Consider the following 20,216-nt stretch of genomic DNA (forward strand, 5'->3'; position numbering starts at 1 on the left):
CATTTGATGTCTAGTGATAAGTGTGCACTCTTGCGACATCATATAATGTAGCTCCAAGATGCGTTCTAGCTATACAATTCAATTGTGTATAGAATGAATTCTGTAACTCATTTGCATATATGGCAAGAAGGACAAAGATCAACCAATCAGTGCCCAGAAAACAGAAACATAGAATGCATTGCATAGCTATAGAGTGAATTCTATAAGTATAAAATGTATTGTATAGTCATTAAGAGAAAATTAGAGAAAATTCCCTCTTGACGCCCTTTAGGCCGGTGGCACGTATGTAGTCTATTGTCTATTCCCACTCTTTCTCGACAGCGAACTCTTACAGAGCGAAAATCCGAAAGGTCGCTATTGTTCTTTGGGTTGTAGCAGTTGTGCTTTTTTCAGTCTAAAGCTGCGCTTTTAGGGGATGGGGGAGACGGGGGGAAAGGCCACGCGTGGCTCAAAGGACGTTCACCAGTGCACCGAGGGGAAGTTCTGTCGTGACCCGTGGAGTCTGGTTGCTAGTTGCTTGAGGTGCACTCGTATCTGACTGCACACGTTTGGCATTCGAGAAATGTGATGTGGACAGGAGGCAAGGACGAGATTAGGCACGCTGTAAGCACGATAGAGTGCCACTAGACAAGGACTTCTTTCACGAGATTCGATTTGCTTATAATTTTTATCTATGTTTTACGCGTAGATATATTTCGAGTCGATCTATGTAGTGCTCTATGTTATTTGTTTTGAGTCTATTTTATTTTTGATATAAAAACGGTCTCCATTATCCTTGTTTGCTCGCGACAGATGAGTATTTCTGCACGATTGTGTGTGTGTTAGGAGTGAAATGAAGCTGAAATTAACTTAGACCTTGAAAAGTTAGTTGCACCATAATTCTTTCTCAGTCCTTCATTCTTTCTGGTTCTCTGTCGTTCGAAATAAATATAACGATGGGACGAAGGTGAAAATAGCATGAAGTGATGTCGGAATGGCACTCGGCGAAGCTGCAGCACGTGCGGGTGTTGTAGCATTCCAGTCGGCGTCCTTGGCGATGAAATTAGATGAGGGACTCTTGCACCGTTTCTGCCAGATATTATCCAAAGCCGTGAAGTGGTTCTGTCTGCTTGTGTCAAATGACTGACATAAACCGCAGAGAGAGAGAGAGCGCATAAGAAGAGGAAATGTAGAACCTGAAAGCTGTGCGTTCTTGTTCCTTGCCGATGTATATTTCTTGGTTTAGCAGGAATGTGCAGGAAAGCCTTCTGATTGGGTGCACCGTGACAAAACTCTGCAACAGGAATAAAAAAGTGCTTTCGCCTGGCGGCGATTTTGCAATCTTCGTGGGGAAAAAGAAGTATTGGGGGGAGGTGGGGAATATCTAGAAAGGATCTGCCTGTGAACAGGTGGGGCAAGCAGAAAAAGTAGGTGTACCGAAGACGAAGTCTGAACCCACGTCCCCCAATCTTCAGGTGATAGCTTATTTGTGTTTGGATTTTTCCCCTCGACTTCCATCGTCTGTCAATGCCGGAAATACATTAACCTTGTTTGGGGTAGCAATCGTAGAAGCCGCATTGTAATTAATTTATGTCAAACATGATTTCCCTAGTGGCAAAACCAATTCCAAAAGCCCAGGACGGGAAAAAATACAGGTGTATGGAAGACGGTGATGACACAATGCTCTTATCTGTTGAATACCCCTCCCCAAGTTATCTCTAATGATTTTCAAAATTTAATGACCTATTATTTCTTATTTAGCTTATTTGTACGGTGACTTTAATTTTAAGCCATTCATTTTGTGTACTATACCGATAACCTTTAAATATCGCTTGGAGCGTAAGAACGCAGATGTCACGTGATATCTGGCTGTTTACGTGATGTATAGAAGTGGTTCGTATGAACAAGGACGTGTACAGGTGGACTGCTGTCTGTCTGCCAAGACCAACGCTTATCCTCTTGCGAAGTTCTCCGCTGTAAGTCTCGGCGAGCCGTAACAAAGAATGTGACAACCGGAAGTTTTCTTGTATCATGCCTCATTTTAGAAGTTAATCTGAAATGAGAATAAACCGGAAGCTTTCTTGTCTCATGCCATGTTTTAGTAGATAACTGGAAAAAGTCGTCTGCCAGCAGTCCAGGGATGTTAGTTCGTAATATGAACTCTTATTCATACGCACTTTAGCTAGACCGAAATATGCTTTTATTTATTTTGTGTGTGTGTGTGTTGGGTGGAATATGGGTAGTCTCATTGTGCTCCTCACTTTCTGTGCTCCAAGTCAGAGTCTCTGTGGAAGTATGGGGGAGCGAGTGGAAATCGCAAGACATAGGGTGGGGGTAACTTGGAAAAACAACTTGTTGGCACGCGCTACGCTAACCTGCTTGATGCATCCAAGGCACACCGGGAGCAGCTCCTACGACTCGACTGAGGGCAACTGACCGTTTTAAAGACTTTGTCAGTTGAAATAAGGCAGCTGTTTTTCAAATGTATTTTAACATTCATTTTATTGTTCCTACGTGAGAGAGTATATAAGCTTTCAGTATGACACAGAGGGTGAACAAGTTTGGTACAAAAAAGTGGGCGAGTTTGGTATGATGTATTCTAGATTTGTCTACCACCTCCGATCTGTTTACTTAATGGTAAAATGTGTCTGATAAACACGCGTGGGAAAACAGTAGCTCCTGTACGTGCTGATTACAACTCAGCCGTATAAAATGGCGAATGGGAAAAAGGCGTTTATAATGGCGTCTCGGAAGGTTGGGTTTGTGGGTGCATGGCCTCGCCCAGCGGGTCTATGATTTTATTCAAATCCTGGTTGTGCCTGCACACTTACATGAAAGAATAAATAAGCAGCGCGCTTGTGTGTGAGAGAGAGATATCTGTCCGGTACACTGGCATGGCTTTGGCTTGGAGACAACATCGTCATGTGCACTCAGCTAAATATAGCAGCTTTAGTGAGGTCAGCGACCACGTGATGACTTGCTGAAGGTCGCTAGAGAGAAATCCTTGCCAGCGGTTGTCTGGCAGTGTCAGTACTTCGCAACCCGTTGTCTGACCTGAGATGCACACACACGCGGCGAATGGCTGTTGTTACACAAAGTGGCAACAAATGTTTCAGGACCATTCTCTCACCGAAGAATAGCAACTGAAGTACGGGCCTACCTCGCATTTTCATGGCGTAGGAAGGAAAATAACTGCCACCCGTAAGGCTTGACGTATGGATTGGACTGCATGAGCAGGTGCACTTCATCTCCATACATTAAACTACCCATAAATTTTAGGGGTGTGCGTGCCCTTCGGGTTGTGTGATACATGCAGGGAAAACTAGTGCTCATGCAATCCAGTTCAGGGCGGAACGCGGGTCACTTGACCCAACATCACGGGTGGTCCCGCTTCTCAGGCGAACCTGAATCTTTTATTACTCGCCGATTGGCTGTCCCTCACTGGTGACCTGAAGTGTTGGATGGGGAAACAGAAAAACAAAACTAGCGAGGTGGGTGGTTAGGGCGGTCGGGATGGTCAAAGCCTCCGTGAACGTGACCGTAAAGTTCACTGTGGGTATTTCCGGTGCTGGAGTATGCTGCATACTAATGGTGAATCTTAGAGGGTGTTAGGAATAGGACACTGACAAGGCTTGTCTTCTGATTTGGATTTATTGTAGTTTGTTTTCCCAAATTTACATCTTGTTGTCGCTTTTCAGTTCTTCCTCCGGTCTTTTCGCTTTTATTGTTAATTGTTTAATTGTTGTAATCCTTTTATTGGACTCGTGATCAATTGTTTTCTTCTTTTTTTTTTATCATCAAATGACAAAAAGCGATTCCAGCTTGTATTAACGGTTTGAAAAAAAGAAAGCATCGTAGTCTGGTGGCACAAGGTGCCATGTTCGAGTCTTGTCTGAGCCTGTGACTTGAAAGCCACCCCCTACCACTCGACATACCTGATTTATCAGGGAAAGGATTTACCACTAACAGCTCACTTGTATATGCCATGCCTTACTCAAGATGAACCGCTCAGTCCACCATCCAACGGCCGACAAAACTATGGTATTTCGTGTCCACCTCGTCATTCAGGTAGATTTCCTGCTACATGTATCTATGTTTCTCATTTGAAGAAGGATTTCGGTGCGGCATATTGACAGTCCACTAATTGTCGTATTCAAATACAGCGAGGCACTAACATCCGCTGGAGAGAGCTCGATTTGCTCATGTATTTTTTGGTCCTGTAAAAGTTATCTTCTCCGCCCTTCTCTTCTTTCTCCAAGCACGCACATATCGGCGAGTATTGCAGGGACACAGTCATGCGCACTCATGAAAAAATGCACATCCCCCATCGCTGTTATCTAATCTCACACACACGCAACTAAACAACACTATACCCTGTTCCTGTCTTTTTCTGTTTGTTTGTTGTTTTTTTTCTTTGTTCTGACTGCGAAAGAAGTTCACACATGTATTCAATGAGTCACCAAAGAACGTTTTGTAACCTCGTGTTCTACAGCGCGATGCTGAACTTCCTGTAGCCTTCACCTGCTGACCTCGTGCTGCATGTCAACATCTTCCCAAGGACTCGGACGTCTGCCGGGTGGCCCTCTCGTCTCACCCACTTCTGATGCTTACGTGGTTCACTGAGAGATTTTTTAGTCGCGGTGTCACGACCGCACCCTCCGACTTGACAGTAGACACAGGCGGCGCAGTGTCAAGTGTATTGTACCCGCGGTATTAATCCGCTGCAGAATGTGCGCGAGCTTTCACACTCCAGAGTGGGAAGGAGGGAGCAGTACAAAGGTAGATCTGTTGTGCCTTGGTATAAATCAAGTGCCACAATCTCCTTGTCGCAAATGTCTTTCAGGTTTTGTGTCCGAGCAAAAAAAGAAAAATATTCTTTAACTATAGTTGCCTTGTCCTTGGTCCTGTCTGGCTGCTCATTTTTGGAGGCGGCTGCTTGAGTTCACGCAGTGTGTAAAACCAGTCGCCTAATCTGGTTTGAAAATTTGTGTTTATCTTTTGGATTCACCATGCGTGAAGACTGGCATATATTATAAAAGGGTTTTTATTGGGGAAGTGGGTGGTGCAATTTGTATGGAGCAAAGGGAAAACCGGTTCAGATACAGCGTGTTCACTTCGTAGCTCCTCGCTCGCCACTGTAGTAATTAAAGTCGTTATTAACAGAGCAGACTGTCGAAGCTGTAAACATCCAGTACAGTAAAACCTCGCTATTAAGACTCGCTAAATCCACCAAAATGGTGTTTTTCTAACTGGGATCTTAGCAGAGAAATGAACAAAGTCTGCCTTCCTTGCACGAACCGCAACATGTGACAGGAATTGCTCGTCTTTGAGGCAGGCCACAAGAGCCATGTCATCTGCATACTTAAGATGTTTGAGAATAGCACTATTAATAATGATCTCATTTGTGTATGCAGAGAACAGGATGGGGGAAAGCACATCCCTGAGGAGTACCCGTGTTGAGGATCTGCTCGTTTCACAGGATCATTGCATTCATTGACAAATTGGTCTTTTCCCGATCTTACTGTACCTGTTGGTGGACTTTGAGACCCACCCTTTGTGGTCAGTCCTTCAGGAATGATCGTATCCATAAAACTAGGCTTGTGTTTACATCCAGGTCTGGTAGGCGCTTAACAAGAAGCTGTGGTTGGACTTCATTAAGTGAGTTGAAAAAAATCCATGAACAGGACCATAGGTGCCAGAGGCGTCCAAGTGTTGTAGGATAGCATCTAAAAGTGAGAGTGACACAGTCATATAGTTACATATTTGACAGCCTGTGTCCAATTATAAAGGTTCTTAGAACAGGACAGACCGTCGACGATCAAGAACTTATACCCGAGCTGTGATGAGAACAACAAACCGATATTATAAGCGTGTAGGTACTTTTAGCACACCACTCATACAGGGAGGCCTTGCTCATGAATCACAGATTATCGGTGAAAAGAGATACACATTAAAAATAGTTTACATTAAAACGTTGTGAACAGAGTTCTGCTGAACAAGTGTTTGAAGTAGGATCGATGATAGCGCATCAAAGATAATTTGTTCAGTTCAGAGCTGGCATCCCAGCTCATTCTATACTTGGAACAGCATGGAGGGACGAACTTTTGTGCGTCGTTCTTTTTTAGGCTTGTTGATGTTTAACAGGAGAACACTTTCAAGTTTGAGTCATCCCTTCGTGCACTGGAGACAGCATTGTTGACAAAGCCATAATTTTTTTCCCTCCCACCATCTCTAGGGAAAGCAGAGTTTGCCGTGCAGGCGAGTGTTAAGTGGCCAACTCGCAGCCATGCAGTGGTAGTAACGAAACCAGTTCCGGCACGAGGCGCTCGACACTGGACCTGCTGCGGCAGAAACACCTGAAACATTCTTAAAGATTCCTAAAACTAAAAATGTGACATTATTGTGATTGCTATTATTGCAATACTGCAGCCTGTATGCTCGCCACATCGTGAAACTGATGGTGCCACATTGTAATATGGAAGTTAAAGGCGTTTGGGTCTTGATGTTAACCCCACACGACTCTCTGCCCTTTGGTGAAAGTGCATCGTGAGTGGCGCCACCTGTCGCGAGAACCTTGGGTCGTGGATCGCTGGTGTAGGTTGGTTACCTGTCGTCCAGTGTGTGCGTGCGACATGACGAAAAGTCGCCTGTCGTAAGTGTTTATAGGAGGTTGGTTGTTGTGGATGAAGTGAGCGCAGAGGTGCGGAACATCTGCAGAACATTTCTGCGACTGTAAAAGACTGCACTGAGCGCTGAGGAGCTGGCATTACAGTTCAGTGCCAGAGCACCTAGTATTCGGGTTGCTGTTGAGCGATCTGAATTTTACCGCTTAGTGAAACGCGTACATCATGCGGTGCGGTTCAAGTCCACAAAAACCAAGTGAGCATCCACCTTTATCAACAGCCTTCCGCTCGACAGAATCTTGTGCCGCAGGTGGTGTAGGTGCTTAATGTGGAGAACACAGAGTGAAAGCTTCTTTTTGCTTTATCTTTGAGCCCTTTAGACGGAATAGACCAGAACTCCATCAGAAAAATTTCTTTGTTACATTTGGCAAAAAGAAAGAAATTCGACCAGACATGATATCAAGTACTAGCGAAGCCGTTCACGAGCAGTCTTAAATCTGTAAACATCCGACTGCATAAGCCATTATCTGGCAGCTTTTGAGACCTTTTATACCTGTTTGTATCTGTTACAGATATAGGGCGGTCGACTTTCATCGGCCGCATGAACTTCAATTTTGGTCTGAGCATTGCACCTCTTTTCTTGGTCTGGACTTCTAATTTTCTTTTTCCAGGTGTGCGAGCATGCGAGTGACGTCGTAGCGGAGAGAGGTAGCTCGGTGTCGCCAGACAACTACTGGCCCCTGGCGGTGAACGATGCCGTGCTCGTCCACCTGTGCGCACGGACGCTGTCGTCACAGCTGCACGTGGAAGGCGACTTCATCTTCAGCTTGCGGCTGTCTCCAGACGAGGCCGAGGACCAGTCTCTTCCCTCCCTCGTCCTCTGCGTGCGCTCGCCAGATGGCGTGACAGAGTTTCCTGTGGACGAGAGCGACTTTCGGCGAGCGTTCATCAGCATGGACTGGTTGACGCATGCGCGGCAGGTGCCAGTCGGCAACCTGAAGCACGTGCTACGTCAGTGCCTCGTGGCTACCAGAGATGTCGTGCAGCGTCTGCAATGGGAGGAGACGCTGGCGCGGGGCCCGGATTTCGGAGGTGTCGACGGGGTGATGACCTGCAGTGGGAGTGATAGCTTCTGCAGTGTTGAGGACAGCGGCATCAACGACAGAAACAGAAGCAGTGACGAGGAAACGAGGGATGGTGATGGCGACAAGGATATGAAGTCGGATGAGGTTGATGATGGCAAGACTGTGAACTCAGCTGAAGGTTGCCTTGTAGGAAACAGGGATGTAGCAGGTTTGGATACCGATACTGATCAACGAAATGGGAGTGCATCCAATGTGGAACCTTCTGCTGAAGGTGAGAAGAAATACAGCAAAGTCTGTTTCCCTTTTGCATCTACCAAATTCTTTTCATACCAGCTGATCTGCTTGCATGGGTGTTGAAATAGGATACCTATTTGTGTTTGTTAAAACAGGTGCATGTGTCTGTTCTTCAGTAGTTTCATAGTGTATATGTATAAACTTACTTTTCCAAGAGTTCTTTTGAAGCTGTTCTATAGTGTTATTGGACTGGAATTGTGTTTCTTGTTGACTTTGGTGTAATGTTTTGTAAAAGACTTGTCTACACTCAGTGCAAGAATCTGACTAAATAATACTCCTCCATTCATAATATTCAAGCAAAAATAAGAGAGATCAGCATTCACAAAGAGATTAAAATCACGAGTTCAAGAAGTCCGTAGAGATGCCAAATTAATGTCAACTCCCAGCCCTTCCCTTGGCTGTAACCTTGTTATTTTAAGCTTAGACCTTTTAACATATTATTACTGCATCGTCCAAAACAAATTTTTTTCTTTAAACTTTTCTGAATGCTGGCTTGAGATTCTTTCATTCTTTTTAAACTGGTTGCCAATTTTTTTCAGTGTGATCTTAATGCTGGGTAATGTCAGTAATGATAAAAGAAAAAGTATTAGGATAGATATTATCTTTTTAAAAATAACAGGCTTGCAATCAGTGCAAAATAACTTAAAGCGTAGTTGTGAAAAGAATCAAACGTTAGAACTGTGTTCATAGTGTAAAAAAAAACCAACTGGAGGACTACATTGTATTTAAAGTGTGACACAAAATGTCTTGAGGTAGATATCCTGTTTCAGCACTTCAACACCTACATCAAAGAGCTCAGTTGTCATGTTGGCCAAGCTTTTAACCCTGCAAAGGAAGGTCAGGAAAAGTCAAGTAAAGGAACTAACAAGACCCAGTGACCCATTGGTGACTCACTGTTTACACAAGCTGTCTAGGCCTAGCATAATCCTTGGACACACTCAGGATGATGCACAAAGCACTAGGCCTTGAGTGTCGTTCACCTTCCAGATTAAGTAAACTCAAAGGGTTTGCAGAATTGTTGTAGAACAAGTCATAACCTGCTCAGCGGGAAGCTTTTCACAATGCTTTGTGCCATTTTTCTGAGAAAAAAGATTTGATGATTTACCTAGCTAAAGGGATTTTTGTTTGTTTATACTATTCAGGTTTAATCCATTTTACGTTGTTTGAGTGGGAGATAGAGGGGTTGGTGTAATTTTTCTGAGAGTGTGAAACCACTCTTTTTGTTATACCACCCTAGCATCTTCTTTCTGCCCCTAGTGGAACATAGGGCTGCAACTTGTTGTAGTTGCAGTTTCTGCAGCAGGGTTGTTCTATGGGGTGGGGTTGCCAGCTCCATGCGCAACCCTCCTCCTTCATCCTTGGAACCGGCAGGTTCACTGGGAGGGTAGTGTTTCAGGCTGATTTCATAGCATCATTTGGATTAAATAGATATTAGGATTTTGTATAGTTTTCTACATTTTGAGGGAGTGAGGGGATGTAGGCATATGATAAGACATTTTCGTGCAGGATCACATCTTGACTTGTTTATTGTTCAGATCAGCTGCATAATAATTTGATATATAAGACTAAAGTAATAAAAGTATATTTTTCATTATAAAGCCTAATTGCAACTTTATCTAGCTTTCAACAATAGTTATCTTACAGAGGTGTTTGGTAACAATGGGGAAAAAGATGTCTTTATTAAATGATTATCAGTTACATATTTGCAAAAATGTGGTCACTAAATGTTTGGATTTATCTCTTAGGAATGCAGTCATATGACTGCTGCCTCTCTCTTGCTCTGACTCATAATGCACATTCATACATGTGCAAGCATACACACACTTGTGCACAGGAGATAAAAAGAAAAGAGTGTGAATTCTTGATAAAAACCTCCTTTTGAACTTTGACATTAAAGATTAGGATTTTCTTTCCAGTTCATATCTGTCAGAGATGTGTCTTAGTCTGTGAGAGAGAATAAACCAGCAGCTTCTAGATTTGCAGTGATAAGAAGCATTTTAACTTTTTATCTGCCATGGATATGAAAACAGCATTCCTGATCATATCTGCATTAGGTTAGGAGTATTTTCTTATCGACTGAAACAGCGTGTTTTTCAGAGTATACTAGATCACACTAGTCTGTTGTCTGTTCATGCCCAAGATATGCAGGTAATGGTTCTACAAGGTCAATACTTTGAGATGGAATTGATGTGTGTAAATTCCTTCCCTAATCAATAGAGCAGCTGCAACAAAGAGAGAATTACTGCATGATCTGCATACTACTTTTCTCCATGCTTCTGTACGCTGTCCTAGTATTGTGTGGAGATTTTTATATTTTGACAGGATCTTTGTAGAAGAAAGGGGGCATCATAATAATCATAAGAAGTAATTAATGTGGGAAAAGTGCGTCCACAATCAACTACTTAATTCAGAAGTGCAGTAGTTTTGGTAGATGTCAGGGCATTTGTTATTTGACTGAAACTTGCTTTTTCAGATCCTGCTTTATCCCGCTGCCCTCAGGAGCAAAGGAACAGCAGTTACTACCGACAGCGCATTGTTACCTCCCCTGACACCATCGCCCAACTGGATTCTCAGCTTGTACATTCAGGTGTTGCCATCTTACCAGGTGAGAAAGATTTTTCTTTTCCACTTAAACAAATAGGACACAGTTAGAGACATGCTAACACCAGGTGAATGGGCACAGGCATTACTCTTTCATAAAAGAAGGAGAGTGGTTTTGGAGGAATTTTGCCAGGTAATTTGGACCTAAGCATAACAGTATTCATAAAAACCAAATCTCCTCATTCCATCAAGAGAGAAACACAGTGTAACACTATTTACACACACAATAAGCAGTTTACCATTTTTATGTCATGGAGACAGATTATATCAAAAACTTCTTAAAATGGTGTATTCAGCACATATGTTTGTTTATTTTATTCATTCACTGATCCACTATTTCATAATGCATACATAAATCTCTTATCTTTATCAGTTAGCTGCAGCACAAAAGCAAGAGAGAAAGAGAATGGCTTGAAGAGAAAGAAAGAAAATCTGCATTGATCATGGATTAATTTTAAAAGCACTGGAATATCTTTCAGGTAGCATTGATGTGACAGGAAAGCGTGTTATCTTCATCTTTACCTGTAGCACCCTCTGGCACAACCGACAGATTGTCAGCACAGAACTTGCTCGCCTTCTCATGTACTATCATTCAATACCAAGGTTTGTAACTTTGTCTTGTATTCTCTCATATCATTATGTGTTAGTGTAGTTGTTATTATAAAGAACATTTCTGATAGCTTCCAAGGATCATATTAATTACACATTGCTGAAACTTCTATTTTATTCACCAGAAAGCATTTTCTATTTAAAAAATAAAAAGGTTTAGCGTTTACCTTGAAGTATGGCCTTTTTATGTGACCTTCAGTTAACTCATTATTTATCTCTTTATATATTAACATAACAAAGATGTAATTTATTAAAACAAATCTAATATCTGTGATCCATTAAAGATGTTTGTGGTATTTGCATTTAACCTTCTCCTCATGCAAGAGCATCGTGTTCATACAGGAAATTGATAACAAAACTGTTAAAGGAATCTGAGTACCTCAACTCTTGATAAGTATCAGAGGCAAACAGACCTAACACAGAGGAATACTAGGCTTCTTTGCACTTTTACCTAGAATATTAACCAAGATTGTTTTTATTTTTTTCAGAATAACATAAATTGTGTTTAAAGAAAATAAATTATTCTAGTTGTTTAATATATATACTTATATATCGTATACTTGATGCTTTTGTGTTTTTTTAATATATTTATTGCTATTTTGTATGAATACCATTTAACAGGAGAGAAATAGTTTCTCAAGGAATAACTATTGTAGTGGACATTCATGGTGCTACATCATCAACTGTAAACATTCTGCTGGAATCACTTTATTTATTTAAGGTAATTTATATCCATCCTTAAGAGCTGTGTTCTTCTCTATTTGGCTACCTTTTCTGTATATGTCTTATCATTTATTTGTGCAATTAGTAGAAAATAGCTTCAACCAGCTTTTATTAATAGATATGGGGAAATAGCTTTAATTCTACATCCTTAATGTGTTGCTACAGCCTCAAAATCTGAATGTCTGCTTGTGGCAGAAAAGTTACATTAGGACCAGATGATAAAGTCTCATTAAAAATGAAATAAAATTGTTTCAAGCTAGATGGATTCAGTTATTGTGCAAGAGAAAAGTTTAAAATGTAAGGTATGGAAAACTGAATAGTCTGGTTCTCTGCAAGTTAGGAACTAATGGACCAAAATAAATCCTAAATGAATTAGAAAACTTGTGATGAAAAGGCTGAAGCAAAAGAAAATAAATGACAATATTTCTGTCATGCAGGATAACGTTCCAAACAAGGTAGCTGTGATTCATATCATAACAGACAAACCTACCCAATCTCTAGTGCTGAAGTCACCGGTCTACGATCCCCATTCTGGGCTCTGTGTAAGTATACATTCTTATATTTGTGGCCCGTACACATTCTTTTAATTGTCGTTTGTTTATATTCATTGATTGTGTCATTTCTAAATGTTTCACTAACCTTGAACTTACATTAAGGAATGGTGGAACATTTATTTCTGTGTGCATTAACGTCTTAGATTTATTTTTCAAGTCAATGATATTTTGTTTAAATTAGAAGGCACAGTAAAACATTATGTTTGTATCATCACGTGAGGTATTTAAAATTAATGTAAGCTACATTTTTTCTTCCACTGAAAGTTAAACTTCCTGCTGTCACAAGAACTCCTGCTCAAGATTATCAGTCTGGACCAACTACCTCCTGCGCTGGATGGCACTTTTCCTTACAGTCATGAAGAGTGGGTGCGATTTCGTGTGGTAAGCTTGCAATATGAAAGCTACATTATGTATCTTGTTCCTCATTTCTTTCATATTATTGTCTTTTAAATATATTTTTAAGACAGCACATCATTGCCTGCTGGCTTGTGAAAGTCTTCACATATTAGAAAAACAATTTGTTCACAGAGACTTGGCTGCTCATTAACTTTTGAACAGAAAACTTTTTATTTTGGTCATAAACACCAGACATTTTCTGTTTAAGAAACTGGAACCCTTCCTGAGAAACTGCTGTGCTGTGGCGCAGTTTTTGGTGGAGGTCATGCAGGAATTGGCTAGTTCTGATGTCCTGCCTTGCAGCACCCACAAGACACGTCAAATCATTGAGCGCCATGAGGCTTCCGTCAAGTCTGCCTTTAATGATTCAAGACTCCTTGCCATTGAAAATGATGGGGAAGCTATCATGAGCTCTCTCAGGCGTGATGAGAGTAGCTGTTGTCATTCTGAGGACTACAGGTAGATATTTGCTTAACAGCTGTACCACACAGTTATGTCTATGTTCTATAAAGATGGTTGAGTAATCTTAATAAATAAGAGGACAAATGCTTTTGTCTAAATATATTAAAAAAGGCGATTTTTAGAGCTCACTTTTATAAGTATTTGCAATAGTTTTTCTAAATTCATTTTTTTCAGCACTCTTGAGTTTGTTTATTTTTTCGTAACATGATTGATGTTGCTGTAAACTGTGTAATCACCTACACATGGCCATAAGAACCATGGTTGAACTCTTTGTTTTGTCCACAGTAAACCTCCATCTTATTTTTGCTTTTTGATTACTGGATAATATCCCATTATCATCAAAGGGATGCAAGTTTTAAATAATAATAATTTAAAAATTTTAAATAATTTTAAATCTCCATAGGCATCCTCTGTGAATTTCAGTTCCAGTCTGAAAACGATTTTATGTTGGAGAGTTGAGATCACAACCCATTGATGCTTTGATGAAGACATAGACAATTATATTTAAGCCACTATTGTTAACAGAATAGCGTGGTGTGTGCAGGGATGCTTTAGAAAAGGTAACCAGTCTCTACCAGGAACTGCAGGACACCATGACCCAGTTAGCTTGTCTGGCAGACAAGCGACTGAATCGGCTGGAGCAGTGTCTCCAGCTTCGAGGTTTTGAGGAAGAGTGTGAAAAGGTGAGAGGTCATTTGTGCTGTTAGCCCAATATTTTAATAGCACTTTGCACAAAATTATTTCTCAGGTAATTCGTGCACCTAGCGAGTTTTCCTAGTAGGCTCCATCTCGTCCTGGTTTGGTTTTATTTACTTTTTGAATCAAGAAAAGGGATTGGAATTCAATGGTCTGCTGCTGATATTTTTGGTTTAATGCACAGATTTTATAATTATAAGAAACTTGTAAGACAAATGCGTCCAAAGGCTGTAACGCTGGCAATACAAGGGAAGCAACTTATCAATTCTTTATTTTTATCAGTAGTCTACCTTGCGCTTTATCGATAGTCCCACGAACAGAGATATACGTCCATGATAGGCCAAAATACACCTGTAATTTGTATGGTATGTAACATGTTTTATCAGATATATGAAGTATATGATGCTGCAACACACGCACAAGTTGTATTCCAATTAAACTCAAATATATTACCCTCAGTTCTTATTCATTGAAGCAGTAGTTTGAACAGTATGACTTACAGACTAGTACACTTTGCACCTGTGACTTGCCTTACTTGCGGTAGAGCACAGGAGGCCTATCTAGACTTTGGACGCCAGCATGTCTTATCATTATGAAAAAGTAGGGGTGGAGAGCATTGCAAAAACCAACACTTTTCTCGCCAAGAAAGTTAACAAATGGCGCGTGGTTTGCCGTCAGTGATTAGCCAGGTGGTCTTTCGTCTTCCTTGCGTGCTTTATCTCTTGCTGTTGGCAGCTTCAGCGGTAAGCCAGGTCCTTTAAACTCGATCACAGGCAAAACCATCGCAGGTGAATTCATTGTTCGTTGAAAACGAGAGCTTTACTAAAAGTGTTTACGAGCGTAGGTTGGACTAACAAGTATGTTTAATAGTCGCACAACGTGGTGCTGCTTTAACTGGTCAGTCTTTCTGTTTTTGTTTTTTTTTTTTTTTAAGGTGGCCTTGGAGTGGTACTTATGCTCGGAAGTGTTTGTAAAGCCAAGGGGGTCTCTTGCTTAGATCTGTTTGTCTATGAGAGAATAAGGAAATCATTTATCAATGATAGCTTGTGGCATGTTTGTGCTGTGTGTTGAAGTAGGCTAGGAGAGGAGGATACGTTAACTGATAACTGATTTGAAAGACAAATATGCATGGTGAACAAATATCGTAAATCATTTACCGGGGTTAGTTTCCGCTTTTCATACTTTGTAAGAGTTGTGGTTGCAGAAGACAAGATTCCTAACACCATTTCGCTTCCCCTCGTCCCTTAATTACTTGCTCGGTTACACGTTGAAAGGCCTAGACATCAAGATCTTCATACTTTGTAACCGCCCTACTCTTATGAACTTAGCTGTCCTACTTCTGATAAATCAGCCATTATTCAAACACAATCACGTCTAAAACACAGGCCGTAGGCGGTTCAAATCCGCCATGTTTAGTGACTTTTCTGAACTGTCTGTACAGGAGTTGTCAGTCACGTGGGAGAGATGAGTGAGTGGTCATTAAAACACTGGCATCCTGGATTTGGAGATTGTACAGTGATGAAAAATGCACAGTGATGAAAATTTGTCAGATGGGGCCGCTGCTGACACTACTCAGGTGGACACAGTTTCTTGTTCAGTGGGTGTTGCATCAGGGACTACGGTTTGTTTTTCTTTCCCGAAAAAGTGAGATGATTTTAAGTAAACAATCGTTTAGCAACCCGAAATGTTAACCAGACATGATTCAGAACGTCTGTGTCTATCACAGAAGCCCAGCTTACCATTTGAGTTGCTCGTCCCTTTAAATTGCGCAGACCATTAAAGCCATAGCAGTTACAAGCCGTTACGTCGTTACCTCTCACCCTCAGCCGCAGGGCGACGTTGTAGCGACGTGAACCAAGAGAGACAGAGGACTTGGGTCAAAGAACCGTTTCCCAAACTTGCAATTTTTCCGTTGCGATCGAGACAGCATGAGAATAGGGCAGACGTCGACCCTATTTCAGACCGTTTCAGTGGTACTGCTCGTGTGTGACGTCTGCTTGCACTCATAGCGCCTCCACACTAGCCCTTATCCCGCCCCTCTCCACCCTCGTCAATCCTTCATCGTTTTGCCCTCCACCCCACCATCTCTACCCTTCCCCGATACTTCTCTCCTCCTTTTTATTGTCTTTTGTTACAGACGATGAGACAAAACTATAGACTATTATATGAATTTCCATTTTGATAGTGCATGCGTACGTGCGTTTGCGGACGAATGCAATGGATAAACGTGCTTCTTGTCGGCTGTTACATTTTAAGAACATTTGTTTCTATTTCTGTGTCTTTTTTCCTCTGGCGAGCCGAGTTCCTGGAGATAAAGATTTTTTTTAAATCCATTTGGAACGATGCTGGCATCCGCCATGTTCCAGACGCCTTCTGCAAGCAGATAAAAGCGGCAGTGTGCAGAGAGGATTCTTCACTTCTCGTATTCGCCGCCGTGTTTCATGGCGATGACATTTAACCCCGGACTCTTCCACTCTCCATTGCTCCTTTAGACGATTTACCTATCTCTTTTGATTGCCAGACCTACTTTGTGCGTCCAAACGTGTTTTGTAGTGGCAACGGTGGTTTTTCAAACTTTAAATTTGAAAATATCGCGGAGGAGTTTGATTTGTGGATGAATCGTTGCTATGTCTATACATTCAAATCTGACGAGGGTAGTCTTCTGTTTGATTTGTTTCTTTTCTTCTATTGGAGTAGCGAGTGATGTTACACTGTCACTTTGTTGCGGTGTTTATAAAGAACGCGGAGGGGGAGGATTCGCAGACGCACTTGGGTCTTTGGTGGAGAGCCTTCATCATGCGAGTTAAATGTTCGCCATGCAAGCCCATTTTTAAGGAATGCATGTAAAGAAGCTAAACAGAAATCTAGAAGTTCAAGGTAAAGCCTCACCGCAAAGGAACTGTCTTCTAGAGGAGCTCAGTCTGTGTGTGTTGAAACAAAACCTATTGTTCGGAAAGGCAAGTATGGGCTAGCTCGGTTACTGTGTCTTTGTCGCCTTGCCGTACGAGAGATTTGAGTTGTTAAACTTTTGTGTCTGTCTGTCCGCCTAATCTTATAAACCTTTGAGAGACATTTAGCATGTTCACCAAAATTGTTGTGTGTAACCATCGTTACTGTATATTCCGTTGTGGTTGTAGGGAGGAGATTCTATACAGTCTTGTCATTTTGTGCGGGGTTTTTTTTTTTTTTGTTTGTTTTTTGTGCTCGCTCTGTCGTTTATTTTGTCGGAGTTGCAGTCCCTGTCATTGTTCATTTGACGGTACAGTCGAGTTTGTTACAACTTCTAGCTTGTTTAATCCACACTCTAGTTGAGCGAAGTACCTGGGCTTGAGAGATGATCATTAAGGTGATCAAGCGCGGTATAGGAAGCTGCTTCCTAAGAAGGCTTCATTGTGTTTGTCTATCTTGTGGTCTAGCAGTGAACTACATTTTTTTTTTTTTTTTTTTTTTGGGGGGGTTTAAGTGCTCACTTCCTCGACACAGCTGTGGTAGCCGCAGAATTTTGATACTCACCCAAACATTTGCATGCAACCGGGCAGCTATAATGATTAGATCATACTGTCCATTATTGACCCGTTCCTTAAAAAAGACAATTCTCACCCGAATATGGAGGAATGTTTGACTTTTATCCATGTCGATCGTTCTTTCACTTTTAACCAGTTAACAGATTAAAAAGTGTCTTAGCAAAGAGACAAGATGCGGTATCATACAAGAGTGTGTGTGATAGTATACCGTGAAATAGCTTGTCGCAAGTAGATGTTACGGATTCACTGACCTCTCGGTTTCTGAAGGGGAAAAGGGGGATAGGGGTGGAAGGTCGATGAAGTGAAGTTACGATGACCCTGTAGCCCTTTGGCTTGACCTTTAAGCCTCTGTGGAAGACTTGCTTATATACGTAGGAAGATGCGAGAAGGCGGCTTTGTCATCTCCCCTGGTACACCTGGTGGGGATTACCTGCTGTCTAGATCAGCCCATAAAGGATTCCGTGGAAGACCTTGGCATTCTCGGCCCTGCGTCACTCACAGTTCAGTGTCCCTCTCGTCTTTACGTTCATTTCCAAACATTTTCAGAACGAGGCTTTGGAGTTCCGTGTCTACAGACTTACCCAGTATTGACTTGTGAATGCCAACCACCTCTTTACCCCCATCTGTCATGTATAGAGATTTTTAAAAAATGTGTTGGTTGTGTTGGTGTTTGAGTATTAGATGTGTGGTTTAAATTTACTTGGGTTTTTCTTTCTTCCGTTCTTTCCTTCGTTGTATTGTTACAGGATTTGCATTGTTATTAAACTTACGGGCAAGATATCTTTTTGATCAGCCGAGTCATATCTGCATATAGTTTGGGGTGGAGGAGGTTTTTCACAGTTTACCCAAAGACGACCTCCTCTTTTTTTTTTTTTTTTTTTTTTTGATTGGTGGATAGGAGGTAGTTTTGCTGTAGTGTTTGGGTAGACGCCGATGTCTCATCATTTAGTTGGGCAGTCAGGAGGCGGCATAGATGTAAAACAGGGAGAACACTGGGGGCTGTCGTTCAGATTTCCGCCTTTCACAGTAATTTGCCTCTGGTTGTGCCTGTTACAGGACTGAGCTCATTTTCAACACAATCAACCAACCTTTATTTACTTTATTTTCGCGACTAACGTTTACTTTGTGTAAATTGTCTCGGACCTGAATTATAAACCTATTTATAGTTGCCATACAGCTGAAGTGTGGGCAGGATTATAAATGGCTTCATTATCACTGAATGGGGGCAGATCTTTCCGGAAGAACTCAGTAATTCGTCTTCAGCATTTCGATGTCGCTATTGTAAGCCTGTTGATGTGAGCGTGTGCGTGCGTGCATACTCCTCTGTAAGACCACACATCCTGTGGCAAGACCCATATCCCAAGCAGTGGAGTTTAATAATCAAGTGAAGTGCACAAATCCAATAGAACATTTCAGCTGGATTGTGTTTCTGTTATCCACTGACACGCGGGGAACTGTGACCAACCTGCCATATTTTTTAAGAATGATGGCCAGTCATCCAAATGATCGTTATTACTTAACGACCGCTTCCTGTTTTTCTAGCGAGTGCCCATTTCCCGTCCGGTAAATAACCTATTTTTAAACATGGGCAGGGGAGAGAAGAAGAGAGACGAAGAAAGAGTTAGCATACAAGAGGTTTAATAACTTCATTTTTTTTAAACACTTAAAGCTGTCTGGCTGGAATCTGAAGCAGCAAGTGGGTTTTCTGTGTTGCACAGGTGCTGAGCTGGCTCCGAGAAGATGGGCAAGTTATGCTGACTCGTCACACTGTCACTGCCGACAACTTGAAGAGCGTCCGTAGTCAGCAGAAAGACTTTGAGAAGCTCTATTTCGCAGCCAATGGTAAGTAGAAAAGTAGGAATAACTCTGTACAAAATACCCGATGTGTGTATTTACAAATGTTTCTCTCTGTGTGTGTACGCCTCCACATCCTTACCTATTGCACATGCAGTAGAATACATAGGCAAAAATATACAAATATACAAAAATAAAACTCTTAAAATTATTGTCCTGTATATAAAGGAATAAGGAATTACGGACCTCACTTTACGTGAGGGTGATGCCCATCTCTTCTCCTCCCTCGCTGCCTTACCCAATCAATCCTTGTGAGACCTAATGAAGCAGCCAGCAAGAAGACACAAATGTTTAGCAATTTGCTCTGAGTGCCAATAACACTTTGTTTTGAGATACATCTTGTTGAATGAAGGCTTTATTTTGCAAATGTAAGATAGAGATGGTAGAGAGAGGTCAGGGCCTACTCGCAGAAAGCTTCGCAACCCCAACCTCTTTACACCTTCATCAATCTCTCCCAGTCTTCTCTCTCTCACACACACACTTTTAGTCTTCGCCGTGATCATCATCGACAAAGAAAAATTTTATTGTATCACATTATCTTTCAAGTCCATCCTTCTTGTTGCCTGATCAACGCACATCATTTCGCTTCAAATTCGTGGACTTGCGCAAGTGGCCAGTAAGCGATCCCCCCCCACACACACACCTTCCTTGTCAGGCCTCACGCGTGCGCGTCGTTCATCATGACCACAAGCCGCGAGGCTGGCAACAGGTATCAGCCCGGGTATCGAACGTGCGTTCATCATCAAGCTGAGAGGCTAGCAACAGGTATCATCACCCAAGGGTATCGAACGTACGCACGCGCGCCTGAGAGACGCG

At 41.8% G+C, this 20,216-nt stretch overlaps 1 protein-coding gene across 1 annotated transcript in view; it reads left to right on the forward strand.

Annotated features, from left to right (window-relative positions):
- Positions 1-20,216, forward strand: part of LOC112576946 — an 81,349-nt gene that overhangs the window by 35,603 nt on the left and 25,530 nt on the right. Inside the window, exons 4-12 of the mRNA XM_025259829.1 lie at positions 7,274-7,958; positions 10,455-10,586; positions 11,062-11,185; positions 11,813-11,912; positions 12,352-12,456; positions 12,733-12,849; positions 13,073-13,323; positions 13,871-14,009; positions 19,265-19,378. Of these exons, the coding sequence (XP_025115614.1) occupies positions 7,274-7,958; positions 10,455-10,586; positions 11,062-11,185; positions 11,813-11,912; positions 12,352-12,456; positions 12,733-12,849; positions 13,073-13,323; positions 13,871-14,009; positions 19,265-19,378 (1,767 nt within the window). The remainder of the gene's footprint in view (positions 1-7,273; positions 7,959-10,454; positions 10,587-11,061; positions 11,186-11,812; positions 11,913-12,351; positions 12,457-12,732; positions 12,850-13,072; positions 13,324-13,870; positions 14,010-19,264; positions 19,379-20,216) is intronic.

Source organism: Pomacea canaliculata, linkage group LG12 (genome assembly GCF_003073045.1).
Source record: "Pomacea canaliculata isolate SZHN2017 linkage group LG12, ASM307304v1, whole genome shotgun sequence".
NCBI lineage: Eukaryota > Metazoa > Mollusca > Gastropoda > Architaenioglossa > Ampullariidae > Pomacea > Pomacea canaliculata.